This window comes from Acomys russatus, chromosome 19 (assembly GCF_903995435.1).
Source record: "Acomys russatus chromosome 19, mAcoRus1.1, whole genome shotgun sequence".
In the NCBI taxonomy this organism is placed as follows: domain Eukaryota; kingdom Metazoa; phylum Chordata; class Mammalia; order Rodentia; family Muridae; genus Acomys; species Acomys russatus.
This window is the reverse complement of record NC_067155.1, coordinates 28,845,690-28,863,009: the sequence shown is the minus strand read 5'-3', so window position 1 is coordinate 28,863,009 and position 17,320 is coordinate 28,845,690. Positions and strand designations below refer to the sequence as shown.

General features: G+C 48.3%; 2 protein-coding genes across 2 annotated transcripts; both read right to left on the bottom strand.

The window, feature by feature from the left end:
- Positions 1–5: 5 nt before the first annotated feature.
- Positions 6–4,338, bottom strand: Atp5mf (ATP synthase membrane subunit f). Its single transcript, XM_051162913.1, has 4 exons — positions 4,214–4,338; positions 1,444–1,551; positions 625–741; positions 6–156 (listed from the first exon to the last, which is right to left on the bottom strand). The coding sequence occupies exons 1-4, from the start codon at positions 4,224–4,226 to the stop codon at positions 128–130; spliced, it is 267 nt and encodes an 88-aa protein (XP_051018870.1). The 5' UTR covers positions 4,227–4,338; the 3' UTR covers positions 6–127.
- A 3,607-nt stretch (positions 4,339–7,945) lies between these two features.
- Positions 7,946–14,708, bottom strand: Znf394 (zinc finger protein 394). Its single transcript, XM_051162886.1, has 3 exons — positions 14,148–14,708; positions 11,694–11,817; positions 7,946–9,090 (listed from the first exon to the last, which is right to left on the bottom strand). The coding sequence occupies exons 1-3, from the start codon at positions 14,541–14,543 to the stop codon at positions 8,042–8,044; spliced, it is 1,569 nt and encodes a 522-aa protein (XP_051018843.1). The 5' UTR covers positions 14,544–14,708; the 3' UTR covers positions 7,946–8,041.
- Between the last annotated feature and the right edge of the window lie 2,612 nt (positions 14,709–17,320).

Sequence of the window (17,320 nt, the reverse complement as noted above, 5' to 3'; positions counted from 1 at the left end):
CAATGCATGAACGAACCAGTCAGTCACCTTTTATTGGACACAAGTTGTCAGGATATGAAACGTCCGCCACAGTGGAATTCTTCATGGGCGGGGCTGTCAGGCGTGCAGTGCCCTCCGTGGTGACCCCTCAGTGGTACTTCCGTCGCCGCTCGTGTTCTAAAGGCAAGAAAAGCAGCCTCCTACCAGGTGTCCACAGGAACGCACAAACCACAATCACTTGAATCCTTCCTACACGTTTCTTTCAAGTGACTTAGGCCCTGCCACCCAGCTAATTTCTACCCACATCAGATGGCTATGCAGGTGTTGCCCAGGCCTGAGTCTGAGAACAGTGTTAGAGCACTGTCAATACTGGATGATGCCAGTCTTCACATTGGCTGATTGGCGAATGAGGCCACTTTTAGCATTTGTGATCCTATGGTTCCCATGCACTAAACTTCTAGACTAATCCTACCTTACTTCCCCTGAGTTCTCTTTCATGAACTCCCCGCTTAAGGCAATGCCATGCATTCCACAGTACTGTAAGAAGGAGCCTTCCAAAGCTCCGCTGCTGACAAGGTGGCTAGCCCTGCCAGCCAGCACCAGCCTCCCTGGCAGCAGGAAGCTGGGTCGTGCCAGAGTACTTACTAAGTTCCTTGTAAGAAATGCAGTAGCTGAAAACAACATAGGCTGCCAGCACCATGGTGATCCCCGAGATGCTGCCTTTCCGAACGTTAATGTACTTGTTGTAGTACCGGTCATAGCCTGCGACAGAAGGTGCTCATTGTCAAGAATGTTAACAGCACACAGTGAGATCCCTAGGCCTCTCCCGGCGATCTACTCTGCACTTACTGATGACGGTGGACACTGTAGTTGCCCTGTAGGTCTTTTGGCTTTTACCTTGTAATTTTGGCTCAGCTTGTTAGTCTCTGCTCCACTTCATCCCCACCTCCAGCCTGAGCTCCAGATTCTCACCCTAGTAAGGGCTGCTTCACTGTAGCCAGCTAGGTTGGTTGTGCCCTTCGTGACAGCACTGAGTGCCTTAAATACACGCAGCCAGATGCACTCACCGGAGGCTACAAACATACTCTAGTTAGTGAAAATAAAGGAAATGAGCCAGGTGAGATGGAGGCAGAAGGATCTCAAACTCAAGTATCCTCAGTCACATGCTGAATTTGAGGCCTGACTCTCATAGCCAAAAAGAGCCAACCCGGTATACAAGTTTTATGCCCGCCATGGCTATATATTAAGACCAACAACAAAACAAAAACAGAATGATCTGACTGGGTTGTTTGGTTTGGTTCTTTGGAAATAGCCCACAGTCAGCCCTTCATAGGCTCATGCAAATACAGGAAAATCCAGCGGATCTCTAAACAGCAAGGCCCTGATCGCCCAGGTTAACTCACAGCAAAAAGAGCCCTGAAGCCTCGAGCACCGCCTTTGCCTTCAAGCCCATAAGACACTGACCTCGCTGGAAGGCTCCTGCAATCCCACTGGGGGTAAAATTCCGCATCAGGATCCAGCTTGGCAGCTCTCCAAGTTTAACCTCCATGAGCTTCTTGTCCTTCAGTGGCACTGAAAGAAAAACAAACGCACTGAAAGACCCTTCAGCAGCACAGCACTCTTCCACAAATGCTGCGTATGAATCACATTGTGAATAAATGAATCACATTAAAGCCACTATTGTAGGCCCAAGCCTATGTAATAATAGAGCTGCTTAGCAAAAGCTTTAAACAGCAAGGACTGGAGATATGGCTCGGAGGACCTGGGTTCAATTCCCAGCAACACACAACAGCCTGTAAACCAGTCACCTTCTGATCTTCTCTGGCACTAGCCATATATGCAGGCAAAAGCACCCATACATATAAGAAGTAAAAGAAAAAGAAAGCTTTATACATGAACAATCTGTCTAACAGCTTGTGGAGAGTGGCTGTAAAGAAAGAGCTGCGGACCGCAAGAGAGTAACAAATGGAGAGCAGCATAGAGCACTATAAAGCCAACACTTACGCCAAGCATGGTGGCACACACCTATAATCCTGGCTCTTGGGAGGTGTGGACACAGCAAGATGCTGAAGAGTGAACTACAAAACTATGTCTCAAAAAATAAAAACCCACAACATTTGTCTTAGTGATTTACTTTAAAGATTTATTTTTGGGGGCTGGAGAGATGGCTCATTGGGTAAGAGCACTGACTATTCTTTCAGAGGATGACTGGGGATTCAACTCCCAGTACCCACATGGCCGCTGACAACTATAACTCCTGATCCAGGGCATTCACACAGACACACATGCAAGCAAAACACCAATGTATATAAAATACAAATTTTTTAGAATTTTATTTATTTTTATTATATGTACCCGAGTATTTTGCCTGCATGTACGTATGTGCACCATCCTCGTGCCTGACCTACAAAGGTCAGAGGAAGGCACCAGATGCCATGGATTACAGATGAATATAAGCCACCACGTGGGAGCTGTGAGCCAAACTCGGGGTCTCTGCAGGAGCAGAAACTGCTCTTCACCATTGAGCCATCTCTCTGGCCCCAGATGACACCCCCACTCCCAAATCTTCCAAATCTTCAATGCTACTAGTAACTGTTATTTCCCTCACTTAAATAAAATCAACATGGGGAGGAAGGATTGAGGGAGGCAGAAGAGTCAAGGGACACCACAAGAAAATCTCCAGAATCAACTAACCTGGGCCCATCGGGGTCAGAGAGATGGAACTGCCAACCAGAGAGCATGCATGACACAGACTTAGGACAGGTGTGTAGCTGGGTCTTCACGGGCGACTCCTAAAGCAGGAGCGGAGGCCGTCTCTGACGACACTGCCTGACTATGGTCCCTCCTCCCTAACCAGGCTGCCTTGTCTACCCTCAATAGAACAAAATGCGCCAAACCTTACTGCAACTAGATATGCCAAAGCTGGCTGAGATCCATGGGAGGCCTCCCCTTTTCTAAGAAGAAGGGGAGGGATGGATGGGAATGGTGAGAGGAAGGGATTGGAAAGAGGAAGGTGGGAAGGGAAGCTGCAATGAGAATGCAAATTAAAGAAATAACTTAATCAATTGAAAATTGCAATTAGGTCGGGCGGTGGCAGCACACACCTTTAATCCCAGCACTTGGGAGGCGGAGGCAGGTGGATCTCTATGAGTTCGGAGCCAGCCTGGTCTACAGAGCGAGTTGCAGGACAGCCAAGGCTACACAGAGAAACCCTATCTTAGGTGTTGGGCTGGGTGGCGCACACCTTTAATCCCAGCACTCCGGAGGCCGAGGCAGGCGATCTCTGGGAGTTCCGGTCCAGCCTGCTCTACAGAGGGAGTTCCAAGACAGCCAGAGCAGTTACACAGAGAAACACTGTCTCAAAAAAACAAAAACAAAACCCATCTTCTTCACAGTCCATTTTTAGCTTCCCCGGATGAGATAAAGAACACAGAAAAAGGCTGTGTATGGTGGCCCAAGACTGGAATCCTAAACGCTCTGAGAAAAGTACAGGAGGGCTGTGGCTGCACCTTCAAGCCAACCTGGGGGGGCTACATGGAGAAATCCTGCCTCAAAAGGAGGAGATGGGCAACGTGAACCGGCTAGGCTGACTATTGGAAGGAGACGCCCATTCCTCAAAGCGGTCCTCTAATCAACACACAAGCCCCAGACCTCCCATGACGACACCTAGACACATATGTACATATTATACACACAATATGTAATCCCAACAGCGCACAGTGAATGAGTGTAAAGATTTACACGCACGTGTTACGGGAACACCTGCGTGTCTGTCACAAGGTCATCTTTGCGAAATAATCTCATTTACCATGCGGCCCGCCAACCTAGGTCTGAACACCCAACTAGGCTCTCTCAGGATTTGTGACCTTGAACAGGTCACGTCATCTCAGCAGGCTTATTCAATCCACGCGTATGTAACACACTGTGTCTGGAACCATCCTCAGCACCTGCTGCTACGCCGTGACCTTAATTTGAACCTCAGCTCCGGGAAGCACGGGGGCTACGGTAGGTCAATGTTCAAGTGCCCCCGCCCGTGTTGCAGAAGAAAAAAGCAGTAGCTTAGTCCTCCGCGGAGAGCCGGGGACGAATGGTTCCCGGCCACGCATGTGCAGACCTGGAAGCCGCGGTGAAGTCCCGGGTCGAATGGCAGTTCTTTCCCACCTCCCTGTGGCCCTGGATCCTGTGCCCGACTCGGGCTTCCAAACCCGCGGCCTGGGAATAGCCAAGAACTCACCGAGCGACGCCATCTTGCAGTCCTGGTGTTGGCAAAACCCAGCCGCGCGCGCGAGGGCTGCTGGGAAGGGAGCACGCACCCGGCGGACTCTGCGCGCAAAGACTCACGGGAAGCAGGTCACCTCTTAGGTAGCGGGAGGGACTCAAGATGTTCCTGGAAGGAGAGGTCAGCGCCTTAAAAGTAAAGTCCCCCGCGGACCCTGTATTTTGGGGCGTATCCCAGACAGAAGAAAAGGACAAAAGGGACATTCTGACTTTCGCTTTGTACATTTGGAACTGGTTTTTTTTGTTTGTTTTTTGTTTTTGGTTTTGGTTTTTCGAGACAGGGTCTCTCTGTGTAGCCTTGGCTGTCCTGGACCCGGTTTGTAGACCAGGCTGGCCTCGAACTCACAGCGATCCACCTGCCTCTGCCTCCCGAGTGCTGGGATTATAGGCATGAGCCACCACGCCCGGCTTTGTACATTTGGAACTGTTAAGAGAAACAAGAGGGGTTAGGGTTAGGTGTGTGGCTCAGTCCCTGAGTGCTTAATGCTCTGGATCCATTCCCAAGGCTAAAAAGAAAGAAAAGCAGGGAAGACTCGATTAAGGGAACATTTTTTAAAAAGATTTATTTATTTATTATTTATACAGTATTTGACCAGGATGTGAGCCAGCAGACCAGAACAGGGCACTGGATCACATTCTAGATGGCTGTGAGCCACCTTGTGGTTGCTGGGAATTGAACTCAGGACCTTTGGAAGAGCCCTCAGTGCTGAGCCATCCCTCCAGAGCGCCGCTGCCCCTCCCCTCTTTTTCCCCCCAGAGCTGAAGACCGAACCCAGGGCCTTGCGCTTTACCACTGAGCTAACTTCCCAAACCACTGCCCCCCTTTTTAAATAACCCTGCGCAATTCCTTTTACTTTGTATTCACTGGGCTTGGACCCCAAACCCTTCTGAAATTCCACTCAAGTGTTTTCCATGATAGTTGCAAAGATGCCTCCACAGTTAACAACTGCTTAAGTTCATCTAAAGTTTGTAGTTTATCTGACCCAAATACAGAAGGCTTCGGTTCAAGGCGTGTCGCAGCAGCCTAAACCGGGCTCCCATATATAGCCACAGACCATTCTCTTTGCCAGCCTGGGATACAGCAAGACTGTATGAAATCACAGACGCTTGGCTGGAAATCGGTGTGTGTTCTAGGTTGCTGTCAAACTTAAGCCCTAGCAACTCGTGTCGCAATTACATGTGTAATTGTGTACTGTAATTCTGCCCTACCTGTATAGACTGACATGACCACTCCATGATATAAAGTTGAACGGTTTTTTGTAGGGGAGATAAACCTGTTTTGTTTTGATTCCAAGTGTGGGATGGGGAAGAGAGCAGGATGTTTTTCCACTTAGAACTACTTCATGGGGGAGCTTGGTGACAAATATCCTTGAACAGACTGAAAGTGACCTTTATTTTTCGTTTTTTATTTTTTGGTTTTCCAAGACAGGGTCTCTGTGTAGCCCTGGCTGTCATGGACTCACTTTGTAGACCAGGCTGGCCTTGAACTTACGTCAATCCACCTGCCTCTGTCTCCCGAGTGCTAGGAGTACAGATGTTTACTACCAAACCCTGCGTCTTCTCAAAATGGTTCAGTCTGCCTGTATTTAGAGGACAGTGTAGATCCAGTAGCAGAGGTTCAGCTCTGAATGTTTTCGCCTTTTCAGGATCTTAGCGAGCAAGAGAGAGTGGGACAGTGGTAGTGCATTCCTTTGATCCCAGGGAGTCAGAGGCAAGTGGATCTCTTGAGTTCAAGGCCAGCCAGGGCTACACATAGAAACCCTGGCTGGGGGGTAGACGACAGGAAGAGTCTGCTTCAAGGGTCCTATTTACTTCATTATGTGACTTCTGCTTAGACTTGTTGTCACACAATTAAAGGCCACCTTCCAGCCATTTACAGGTTTAGTCTTATGGGAAAGCTGGATAGAGTGGTACACTGCAGTAATCCCAGGATTTGAGAGCCTTAGGCAGATGATCACTGTGAATTTGAAACCAGCCTGGGCTGGATTAAAGAGATGTACCACCACGCCCAGCTTTTGAGGCCACTGCTTTAATCTTGGTACACAGTATGATCTTCCAGCCCTAGGGATTACTCCCGTAATAAGGCTTCAAAGCAAAATAGAACCACGTCCAGGCTTTGGGGCATTTAAAAAAATATATATTTATTTAGAGCCAGGCATGATGGCATACTTGGGAGGCAGAGGCAGGAAGATCTCTGTGAATTTGAGGCCAGCCTGGTCTACAAAGTAAGTTCAGGACAGAGAAACCCTGTCTTAAAATATAAAAACATACAAAGAAAGAGCAGTATTTGTCACCTTAAATACAGAGCCACCATCATTCCTGCTCTTTAACCCTTACTCTTTTTTTTTTTTTTTGAGGGGGGAGGTTTCGAGATAGGGTTTCTCTGTGTAGCCTTGACTTTCGTGGACTTGCTTTGTAGACCATACTGGCCTTGAACTCACAGCAATCCGCTGCCTCTGCCTCCCAAGCACTGGGACTAAGGCGTGCACCACCACGCCTGGCTCTTCACCCTCTCAAACAGGTACCACTTCATCTTTTCGAAAGCTATTTACTCATTCCTCCGCTGCCTTTGTGAGTGTGTATGTGGGTATAATTTGAAACAATTATTGGGCCAACAAGATGTCTCAGTGGGTAAAGACACTTGCTGCCAAGCCTAATGACCTGGAGTCTACAGGTTGGTAGAAGCGAGCCAGCTTTCATCTGACTTCTACATGCACAGTATGTATGTACCCCAGTAAATGTGTATTAGTGTGTGAATGTGTGCTTGATATGTTTTGTTTTGTTTTTTGACAAAAAAAAAATTTTTTTTATTTTGCTGAAGTAAATGCTTGCTTGATGTGTTTTTATGTATAGAGGTCTGTGGAGTCAGTTTCTGTCCACCTGGAAGCTCCAGGGATCAAACTCAGGTAGCTAGGCTTACACGGCAAGCTCCTTTACCTGCTGAGCCCATCGATTCCTTTTTCAAAACAGAGCTTCTCTGTGTAGCTCTGTCTGCCTTAGAACTCCCTTTGTAGCCCAAGTTGGCCTTGAACTCTGAGTTCATCTGCCTGCTGCTCCCCCAAGTGCTGGCACTAAAGGAGTGTGCTACAATACCTGGCTCCACGGAATTCTTAGTAAAACCATGTATTAAGTTTCAAATCAAGCCAGGCCATGGTGGCGCAAGCCTTTAATCCCAGCAGAGGGAGATGGATCTGTGAGTTCCAGGCTAGCTTGGTCTGCATACATAGTGTGTTCCAAGACAGCCAGAGCGGCACAGGGAGGCCCTGTCTCAACAAACAAACAGGGTCTGGAGAGATGGCTCAGCGGTTAAGAGCACTGACTGCTCTTCTAGAGATTCTAAATTCAATTCCCAGTGAACACATAGTGACTTACAACCATCTATAATATGATCTGATGCCCTCTTCTGGCCTGCAGGTATATATGCAGGCAGAGCACTATACACATAATAATAATAATAAATAAAATAAATCTTTAAAACCAAACAAACAAAAAGGCTCAAATCAAATCTAACCTGTCTTGTGTGAGAGGCCCAAGGGAATCTATTTATGAGTGACTGAAATATTCCCAATGACAAAGAATGTAGTTTCTGGACAAAGAAACAACTGAGTAATCAAAATGCAAGTCACGATGGCTGTGGTGGCGCACACTTTTGATCTCAGGGCTCAGGAGGTGAGGGCAGAGGCAGGCTGGTCTGTACAACCACTACCAGTTCTACAGTGAGACCTTTTCACAAAAATAGCAACAGTACAGACCACCACATAGAGCATGCAGAGCCATAGGAAAGCTAGGAGACTGTATTTCGGTGGATTCTTTGGTGTCGGAAAAGGTGTGTACTCTGTCTAAATCTTTCACCACACTGAAGACATTTATAAGGTTTTTCTCCCGTGTGAGTTCTATGGTGTTTAATGAGGGTTGCGCTCTGACTGAAGCTCTTCCCACAGACAAAACACACATAGGGCTTCTCTCCTGTGTGGACTCTCTGATGTTTGAAGAGGTCTGAGCGCTGTTTGAAGCTCTTCTCACAGTCCTCACATTTATACGGCCTCTCCCCTTTGTGGAGTCTCTGATGTCTGGGAAGACTGGAAGGATGCAAGGTCTCCCCGCACTCCTCACACTGACAGCACCTCTCCCTGGCGTGGGTTCTCTGGTGCCGACTGAGATGTGAGCTCTGCCTGAAGCACTCCCCGCATTCCGGGCACGCGTATGGCTTCTCGCCTGTGTGCGTCCGCTGGTGTTTCACAAGGGCAGCACTCTGACTGAAGCCTTTCCCACACTCTTGGCACCGATAGGGCTTCTCACCGGTGTGGGTCCTCTGGTGTTTAAAGAGGTCTGAGCGCTGTCTGAATCTCTTCTCGCAGCTCTCACATTTGTAACGCTTATCTTCATGGGCGTGTCTCTGGGTCTCAGGAAGGCCCAGACTACTGTCAACAGACTTGTGAGGCTTCCCTGTATACCATTCCCCACTTCCCAAGGCTTGTTTGTGGGCCCCAAATTCACCATTGGTACCGAGCCTCTCTGCTGTCTGGATGTGCTGAACAAGGGCAGAGCTGGCACTGTTTCCAAATTCATTATTTTTAGAAGCCCCTTCCTCCTTGGACACACCCATGAGATGGAAGATGGAGGTGGGCCCGTGCTCTCCGGGAGAACTCTGGAGTTGCAGCACTACAGCATCTTTTGGCAGCTTTTCTTCCCAGTCCTCAAAGCTGTCACCACACTTGGTAACTAGTGGGCCCTTTCCCGGGGACGCTTCTTGTAACAATGCCTGTGGCTCCTCCTCCTTGAAAATTTCTTGCTTTGGAATCAAGTCAGTGTTCACAGCTCTAGTTTCCACACCTGAAACATGGAAATAAAAGCTACTGTTACCTCACTGCTACGTAACAGGAATAGTCGTGCTGGTAGAGAAAGTGCCTCTAACTGGCTCCTGAGTGTTACCAGACTCCTTACGTGAAACACAATGAGCCCATCGGGTGTGCACTATGCCTGTACGAGCAAGCAGTGTTCCTTTGTACGTGGACCTACAGCTACCAAAGCAGTCTTCCCTGGTTCCATTGCACTGCTACACATCACTATACTGAGAGGCAGAAATAGAAAGGATGTGTAGCCTTTATCTCATGAATGTGGAACAGAGTAATAGAAGACAGTCTCCCCATGATGAGATATAATAGACCCAGCTGGTGACTCCCATGTCTGAATGTGAGGTCTCAGTGGGCGGTCAATCTAAGATTGATTGAAGCTTTATGAAAATTGTCATCTGAAGCCGGGTATGGTGGTGCATGTCTTTAATTCCAGCACTTGAGAGGCAGAGGCCAGCCTGGTCTACAAAGTGAGTCCAGGATAGCCAAGGGTACATAGAGAAACCCTGTCTCAAAAAACAAACAAAAAAAAAGTCCTCTGAGCTGGGCAGCGCAGTGGTGCACGCCTTTAATCCCAGCACTTAGGAAGCAGAGGCAGATGGATCTCTGAGTTTGAGGCCAGCCTGGTCTACAAATCGAGTCCAGGACAGCCAGGGCTACACAGAGAAACTCTGTGTCTAAAATCCAAAAAAATAGATAGATAGATAGATAGATAGATAGATAGACAGACAGACAGACAGACAGACAGACCTCCTGTCTGGCCTCTACACACACACCCACGCTGCATGCACACTCACCATCACTAACACCTGCGGGCAAGAGGGCACATGAGATCCCATCTCTAGCTGAGGAGCTACTGGTAATGAATCAGTGCTGGGGGAGCCAGAGCGATTCGTCTTCACGGATGTAGCCATTGTTAAGGTGTCCATGCTGTCTACACTCACACACATGCAAACCCAAATAAAACAAAACACCATAAACCTGAACGTAGGAGGAGGCATGTTAGGAAGAAAAGCTCCAGAGGGAGTGAGAGGGGATGAAAGAGGCACACTGGGAAGAAGGGTTCCAGAGGGCGTGGGAAAGGGTAAGGGAGAAATGGGGTTGATTCTAATCAAAGCCCATTGTGTGTGTGTGTGTGTGTGTGTGTGTGTGTGTGTGTGTGTGTGTGCGCGCGTGTGTGTCAAAGAACAAGTAAAAGAGCCTGTAATTCCATTACTTGGGAGGCAGAGGCAGGCGGATCTCTGTGAGTTCGAGGCTGGCCTGGTCTACAAAACAAGTCCAGGACAGCCAGAGTTACACAGAGAAACTCTGCCTCAAAAAACAAAAAACAAAAACAAACAAACAAAAAGAACAAGTGAAAAAAAAAATTAAAGACCAGGTGTAATAGAACACATCCATGATCCCAGCATTCAGAAGGCCAAGGTAGATCTCTGTGAGTTCAACTGGCCTGGTCTACACAGTAAGTTCCAGGCCAGCCAGAGTTACACTTAATTGGGCCTGGCTTACAGTTCAGAGGTTTGGTTCATTATCACCATGGTGGGAAGCATGGCAGCGTGCAGGCAGACATGGTGCTGGAGAAGGAGCGCAGAGTTCTACATCCAGGTCAGCGGGCAGCAGATGGGGATTGGCACACTGGCACACCTTGAGCATATATAGCCTCAAAGCCCGCCTCTACAGTGACACACCTCCTCCAACAAGGCCACGCCTCCTAACAGTGCCACTCCCTATGGCCAAGCATTCAAACACATGAGTCTATGGAGGCCATACCTATCAAACCACCACAGCCTGTGGTCACAACTGATGCACTACCTAGATCAAATCGGCCTGAGGGCCCTCTGTGGGGAATTACCTTGATTCTTAATTGATAGAGGAGGGCAAAGCCATTGTGGAGATACTATCCCTAAGCAAGTTAGTCCTGAACTGTAAAGAAAGCTCGCTGATGGGGCTGGCAGGATGACTCAGTGGGGAAAAGTACCTACAGCAAGCCTGACAGCTTAAGTCTCATGATCCTCAGGCTACACGCAGTGGAAGAAGAAAATCTTCCCCTCACAGGGTGTCTTCTGATCTACACACACACAGTGGCACAGGCACGCACACAACACAAATTAGATTAAAGATGAAATGATTTAAAAAAAAAAACTACCTGTTGTTTAAAAAGGAATGCTAATGGGGCTGGAGAGATGGCTCAGAGGTTAAGAGCACAGGCTGGTCTCCCAAAGGTCCTGAGTTCAATTCCCAGCACCCACATGGTGGCTCACAACCATCTATAATGAGATCTGGTGCCCTCTTCTGGCCTGCAGGCATTACATGTAGGTCAAATACTGTATAAGTAATAAATAAATAAATCATAAAAAAATAAAAATAAAAGGAATGCTAGCTGAGGCTAAGGCAGCCTGCAACCAGCATCCTTCATGGTTGCTGCTGTTTCTCCTTGGCTGTGAAGTGAGCAGGCCTGCTCTTAGCATCCTGCCTTGACTTGTTGCAGTGGCCTGGTCTTGAGAACTTTGTCACAGTTCTTTGAATCAAGAGCAGCTACCCGACATGAGCCACATGGACTTCAACTCACCAGAGAACAACACTTACCGGGCACAACTGGGCTCCCAGAGTCCTCTATGCTCTCTCTGCAGAAACCTTTCCGAGCGGCAGCCAGCTGCTCCCACTCTTCCCAGGTCAGGGATGCAGCCACATCCTTGAAGGTCAGGATGCCCTAGAGCAGCGCAACATCAGGCTGGAGAGATGGCTCAGCGGTTAAGCACACTCACTCACTGTCTGCCCCTCCAGAGCTCCTGAGTTCAATTCCCAGCAACCACGTGGTGGCTCACACCACCTCACACCATCTATAATGTAATCTGATGCCCTCTTCTGGCCTGCGGGTGTACATGCAGGCAGAGGACTGTGTACATAATAAGTAATTAAAAAAAAAAAAAAAAAAAGAACAGCACAAGATCTCCATTTGGCACACATGAGCACTAGTCTAAGGGGGAGTGAGGAGCTAGTGTGTGTCAGGTAACAGCCACAGATGCTGAGTGACTGGGCCCAAATCTTCACTCCCAAGGTGACTGGATTTAGACTAAGCCTTGTGAGCATTTCCAGATAGCTTTGACGGTGGAGGGAAGGTCAACCCAGACAGGCTGACGCACTGCACTGAATGAACAGGCAAGGAGAGCACTCGCATTCACCTCCTTCTCACTACTAACTGTGCAACAGGTGACCGGCCACACCCCTGTCATGTCGTCCTGACCTCAGACTGTAGCTCTTCCTAAACCTTCACCCAAAATTAAGCCCTTCCCGCATGCTGCTCTTGGCACACACCATGCTCTCTAGAAGGCCATATCCTCCTCTAACCTTGGAAAGGCTTTCTGTGGATCAGCTATGACAGTTTAAGGTGTGAGCAAAATATCTGAGTTCTATCACTGTGACTTATCAAGATGGAAACTGGAGCTGGGATGTGGCTCAGTTCAAGAGCACTGCCTGGCATGCAGGAAGCAGAGCTCTATTCCCAGCAGCATATAAGCTAGATATGACAGCAAACACTTGTAATCCCAGAGCTCAATAGGTGGAGGCAGAAAGATCAGAAATTCTAGGGTCATCCTCTTCTCCCTGCATAGTGAGTTGTTCTAGGGCAGCCTAGGTAGAGGATGCAGATGCAGGGGAGTGTCCCTGGGAGCTTTAGCTCGCCTAGACCTCTTTCTGCATCCCAGCTCTGCTTTCTCAGTACTAGGAAGTGAATATATCTGCTGCCTATTGTGATGGTGCTCTGCCTTACCTCAAACCCAGAAACAATGAATCCAGCCAACTGTGGACTCGTTAACTTCTTCTTCTTTTTTTAAATTTTATTTATTTATTGTATATGAGTGCTTTATCTGCAGAGGAGGGCATCAGATCACATTATAGGTGGTTTTTCTGAGCCACCATGTGGTTGCTGGGAATTGAACTCAGGACCTCTGGAAGAGCAGGCGGCGCTCTTAACCACTGAGCTATCGCTCCAGCACGACTCGTTAACTTCTAAACCCCTGGATCACAGCGAATCTTGTGTTCCTTACGTTGTCTTGGGTACCTGTCACAGTGGCAAACTGACTAAACACGGTATGTCCATGTACATGGCTAACACGTGCATGCTGACGATGGCTAAGTTCCCTGTATCTAAAATGCTTGTGAACAAACCTGCTCACAATTTCAGACTTCTCACAGTTCAGTCAGGGATAAAATGGGTGCTCCAGCATTTTCCTAATCTGAGATCCCAAAATCTGACATGTTTGACTGTATGCCCCCCAGACTAAGTATTAGCACAACCGTCCATGGTGCTCAGGTGGAAAAACTGCCTGTGCCATGGCTAAAATACGAAATGGGATTTTGAGGGAGGATATGGAAAATATTTCAAGATTAACTTCAGGAGCTGGAGAGATGAATGAGAAGTTAAGAGTGCTTCCTGCGCTTCCAGGAAGACTGAGTTCAGCCTGCAGCACCCACATCAGGCAGCTTACAACAGCCTGTGACTCCAGTTTCAGGGATCCTACGTCCTGTTCTGTGCTGTTTGAACACTCCCACGCATGTGGCATATAGTCACACAAACACAGTCATGCACGTGAAAATGTTAAAAAAAAAAAAAAAAAAAAAAAAAAGGTTGTAGATTGTGCCGGGCTTGGTGGTGGCGCCTGCCTTTAATCTCAGCACTCAGGAGGCAGAGGCAGGTGGATCATCGCTGTTAGTTCGAGGCCAGCCTGGTCTACAAAGTGAGTCCAGGGCAGCCAAGGCTACACAGAGAAACCCTGTCTCGAAAAACCAAAAAAAAAAAATTGTAGATTGTATTTCAAAAGGCACATTTGGGCCCTCCCACCCACCCACCCCCGTGTGTATGTGTGTGTCTGTGTGCGCGCGCGCGTGACTCAGATGCCCCTGAGAGTAGAGTTACAGGTGGGTGGGTGCCACCGTCCACGGGTGTGGGGGAAACTGAACTCAACCTCTGCCACGAGCAGCCCAGGGACTGGAACGGTAAACCATGTCTCCGGCACCACCTAGAGCCCGCGCGCATCTCACCGGTTGGGAGGCCCGGTCCAGGGCTCTCTGCAGAGTCCGCGCCAAGGCCGCAGCCTCCTCCCCGCTTTCGGGGCAGTGGTCCCGCACGCAGGCCTGGAGCTCCTGCGGCAGGATGGTGAGGAACTGCTCCAGCACCAGCAGCTCCAGGATCTGCTCCTTGGAGCGCAGCTCGGGCCTCAGCCAGCGCCGGCACAGCTCCCAAAGGCGGCTCAGCGCCTCCTCAGGCCCGGCCACTTCCTGGTAGCGCAACTGCCTGAACTGTTGGCGAGAAGCTTCGGGGTTCTGCCAATCCCCGGATCCGGAGCACTCCTGACTCCCGGGGGCGTCCTCCTCCACTTTCACCGTACACGGCCGGGGCCCGAGAGATGGCGCGGCGGCCACAGAGCCCGCAGCCATTGGAGCCTACGGACCGTCCAACACGAAGAGCAAAACCTAACGGCCTCGCGGTCCTTTCCTGAAGCCGGGGCGTACTGCTACCCTCTCCCGAAAACGAGGCCCCGAGCAGGTCACTGTCGACGCGGCACACCCGGCCCCATCGCCTTTACTTCTCACTTTAGCCGGTGACAGAAGAAAAAAAAAACAAAAAACAAAAAGCACACAAATCAGGCCGGAAGTGCGTCACTGCCCCGCCCCCGGCACCGCCCGCTGCTGTCTTTTCAAGGTCTCTCTACTCCCTGGAGGACTAAGATGCGTCTCAATGGTTCGCCTTCCTCATTGACCTGGAAAGAACGTCTCCCGGCCACGTCCTTTAAAAAAAATTTATATTGAGTATTTTTGCATCAATGATAGACTGTGACCATATGGTGGGGGAGGAGGTCCCCTTCTGTCACAGACCTAGGGGAGGGGAATAGGGTGAAAGAGGGAGGAACAGGATGATACAAGTGGAGATAACAATTGAGAATAAATTAAATAAAATTTAAATTTTATATATAATTATTTATACTATATATAAAACGGGTGGGGGTGGGGGCTACACAAAGAAACCCTGCCTTGGAAAAAAATCAAAAGTAAATAAATAAATAGGAGGTGTGCTGGAGAGATGGCTCAGCTGCTCTTACAGTAGATTTGGATTTGGGGATCTGGGTTCGATTCCCTGATCCCACAATATGGTGGAGATATCTACATGCCGGCCAAACAAATACACACACACACACACACACACACACACACACACACACACACACATTTAATTAATTTGTAAAGTTGTTTATAGAGACAGGATTTTTTTGTGTAGCCTTGGCTATTCTTAGCTAGCTCTGTAGACCAGGCTGGCTTTGAACTCACAGAAATCTGCCTGCCTCTGCGTTCCAAGTGCTGGGATTAAAGGCATCACCATCACCTGCCTAAGTAAATAAATATATATATTCAAAGGTTTATTGTTATTCTAGAGTACTGACATTTAATTCTGACACTTAACTCCAATCCCAAGAGATCTGACGCCCTCTTGTGATGCATAGAAACAACGCAGGCAAAACTCTCACATATGTTTAAAAACAACTTTAAAGGAAAAAAAAAAAAGGTGACACGTGGCTAGTGGTACTAACTTTTAATTTCAGAACTCAGGAGCTAGAGGCAGGTGGAGCACTGTGAATTTGAGGCCAACCTGGTCTAACATGATGAGTTTTAGGCTAGCCAGAGCTACATAGTGAGACCCTATCTCGAAGAAGAAGAAGAAAAAAAAAAGTCTGAGCAAGATTATTTCTAATTCACATGTTACAGTTTATACAGAGGCCAAAAGAGGGCACCAGACACCCTAGAACTACAGTTACTGACCTGTAAGCACCGAGATCATCTGGTGTGAAAACAAAACAGGAACAATATACCTTGTAGGCTAAGGATTCCGTTTGCAGCTAAGACATTTAAAAATAAATTCCCAGGGCTGGAGAGATGGCTCAGAGGTTAAGAGCACTGTCTGTTCTTCCAAAGGTCCTGAGTTCAATTCCCAGCAACCACATGGCAGCTCACAACCATCTACAATAAGATCTGGTGCCCTCTTCTGGTGGGCAGGCTTACATGCGAGCAGAATATGTACAAATAATAAATATTTTTTAAAATAAATAAATAAATAAATAAATCCTTGTTTGTCCTGTGCAGGTTAAAGTTGCTGTTTGTAGTTAAAGAATATGTTCCTGTTTGTCCTGTGCTAAGTCCTTGTAAGTTTAAGATTTCTATTTGTAATTAAGAATAAGTTCCTGAGGCTCTGTGAGTTTGAGGCCAGCCTGGTCTACAAAGCGAGTCCAGGAAAGCCAGAGCTACACAGAGAAACCTTGTCTCAAAAACAAACAAACAAAAAACAAAAACACAAAAACACAACAGATTACTAAAAATGGAGTTTTACGGTTTAGGGTAACAGGATTTAAACAAAAAAACCCTTCTTCTAAGTGTGGTTTCAACTCAGCCGGCAAGCTGTCAGGCTCCTGGTGTATCCTTCAGCCTTCCAATCAGGAAAAGAGGATAGATAGGCATACCCCCCACCCCTTGCATCTATTTCTAATTTATGTTCTATATTCTTATTATTCTTATTCTTATTATTATTTTCCTAATGCCTAGGAGGATGGGATTACACACAGCGACTTGTGAAAGTTAAAGGACAACTTTTGGGTGTCTCGAACCCAGAGATCGAATTCGTCAGGCTTAGTAGGACGAGCCTTTATCAAGCTGTCCCTGCATCATTTAATAAACCCAGGAGACCAAGGAGAGCTGCAGCCATATTGGGTGGACTGTGCTGCTCGCGCGAGGCTTCTTGGGAGATGTAGTCTCTGGCCACTCGGGCAGTAAAGGATGTCTTTGGGTGTATTTGGAAAAGTGACCTGGCTGTGATGGAATTCCGGCCCAAAAGTTACCCGCTAATAGCAAGGTGCAGTCCTACTTCAAGTCCAGAGTGTTGGGGGGGTAGGGGGTGGGGTTGAGCTGGACCAATCAGATGCGAGAGTGTGGACCCTGCCCCACCCAGGGGCGGGGCAAAGTGCAAGCTATGGTTTTGGGGGTGGGAAATAGAGCGGCTCTGTTTTCCCCTGGCTCGAGTAGCCGCTTGCTTGCGGCTCGCTGATTGGCCAGCCCCGCAAGGGGGCGGGCCCAGGAGTAGCTCCACCCTCCCGCTGCCGCTGCGAGGACCTCCGGGATTCCTAGAGAGGCTGCGGAAGCGCTCTTGGGGGTGGGATTTATGGCTAAAG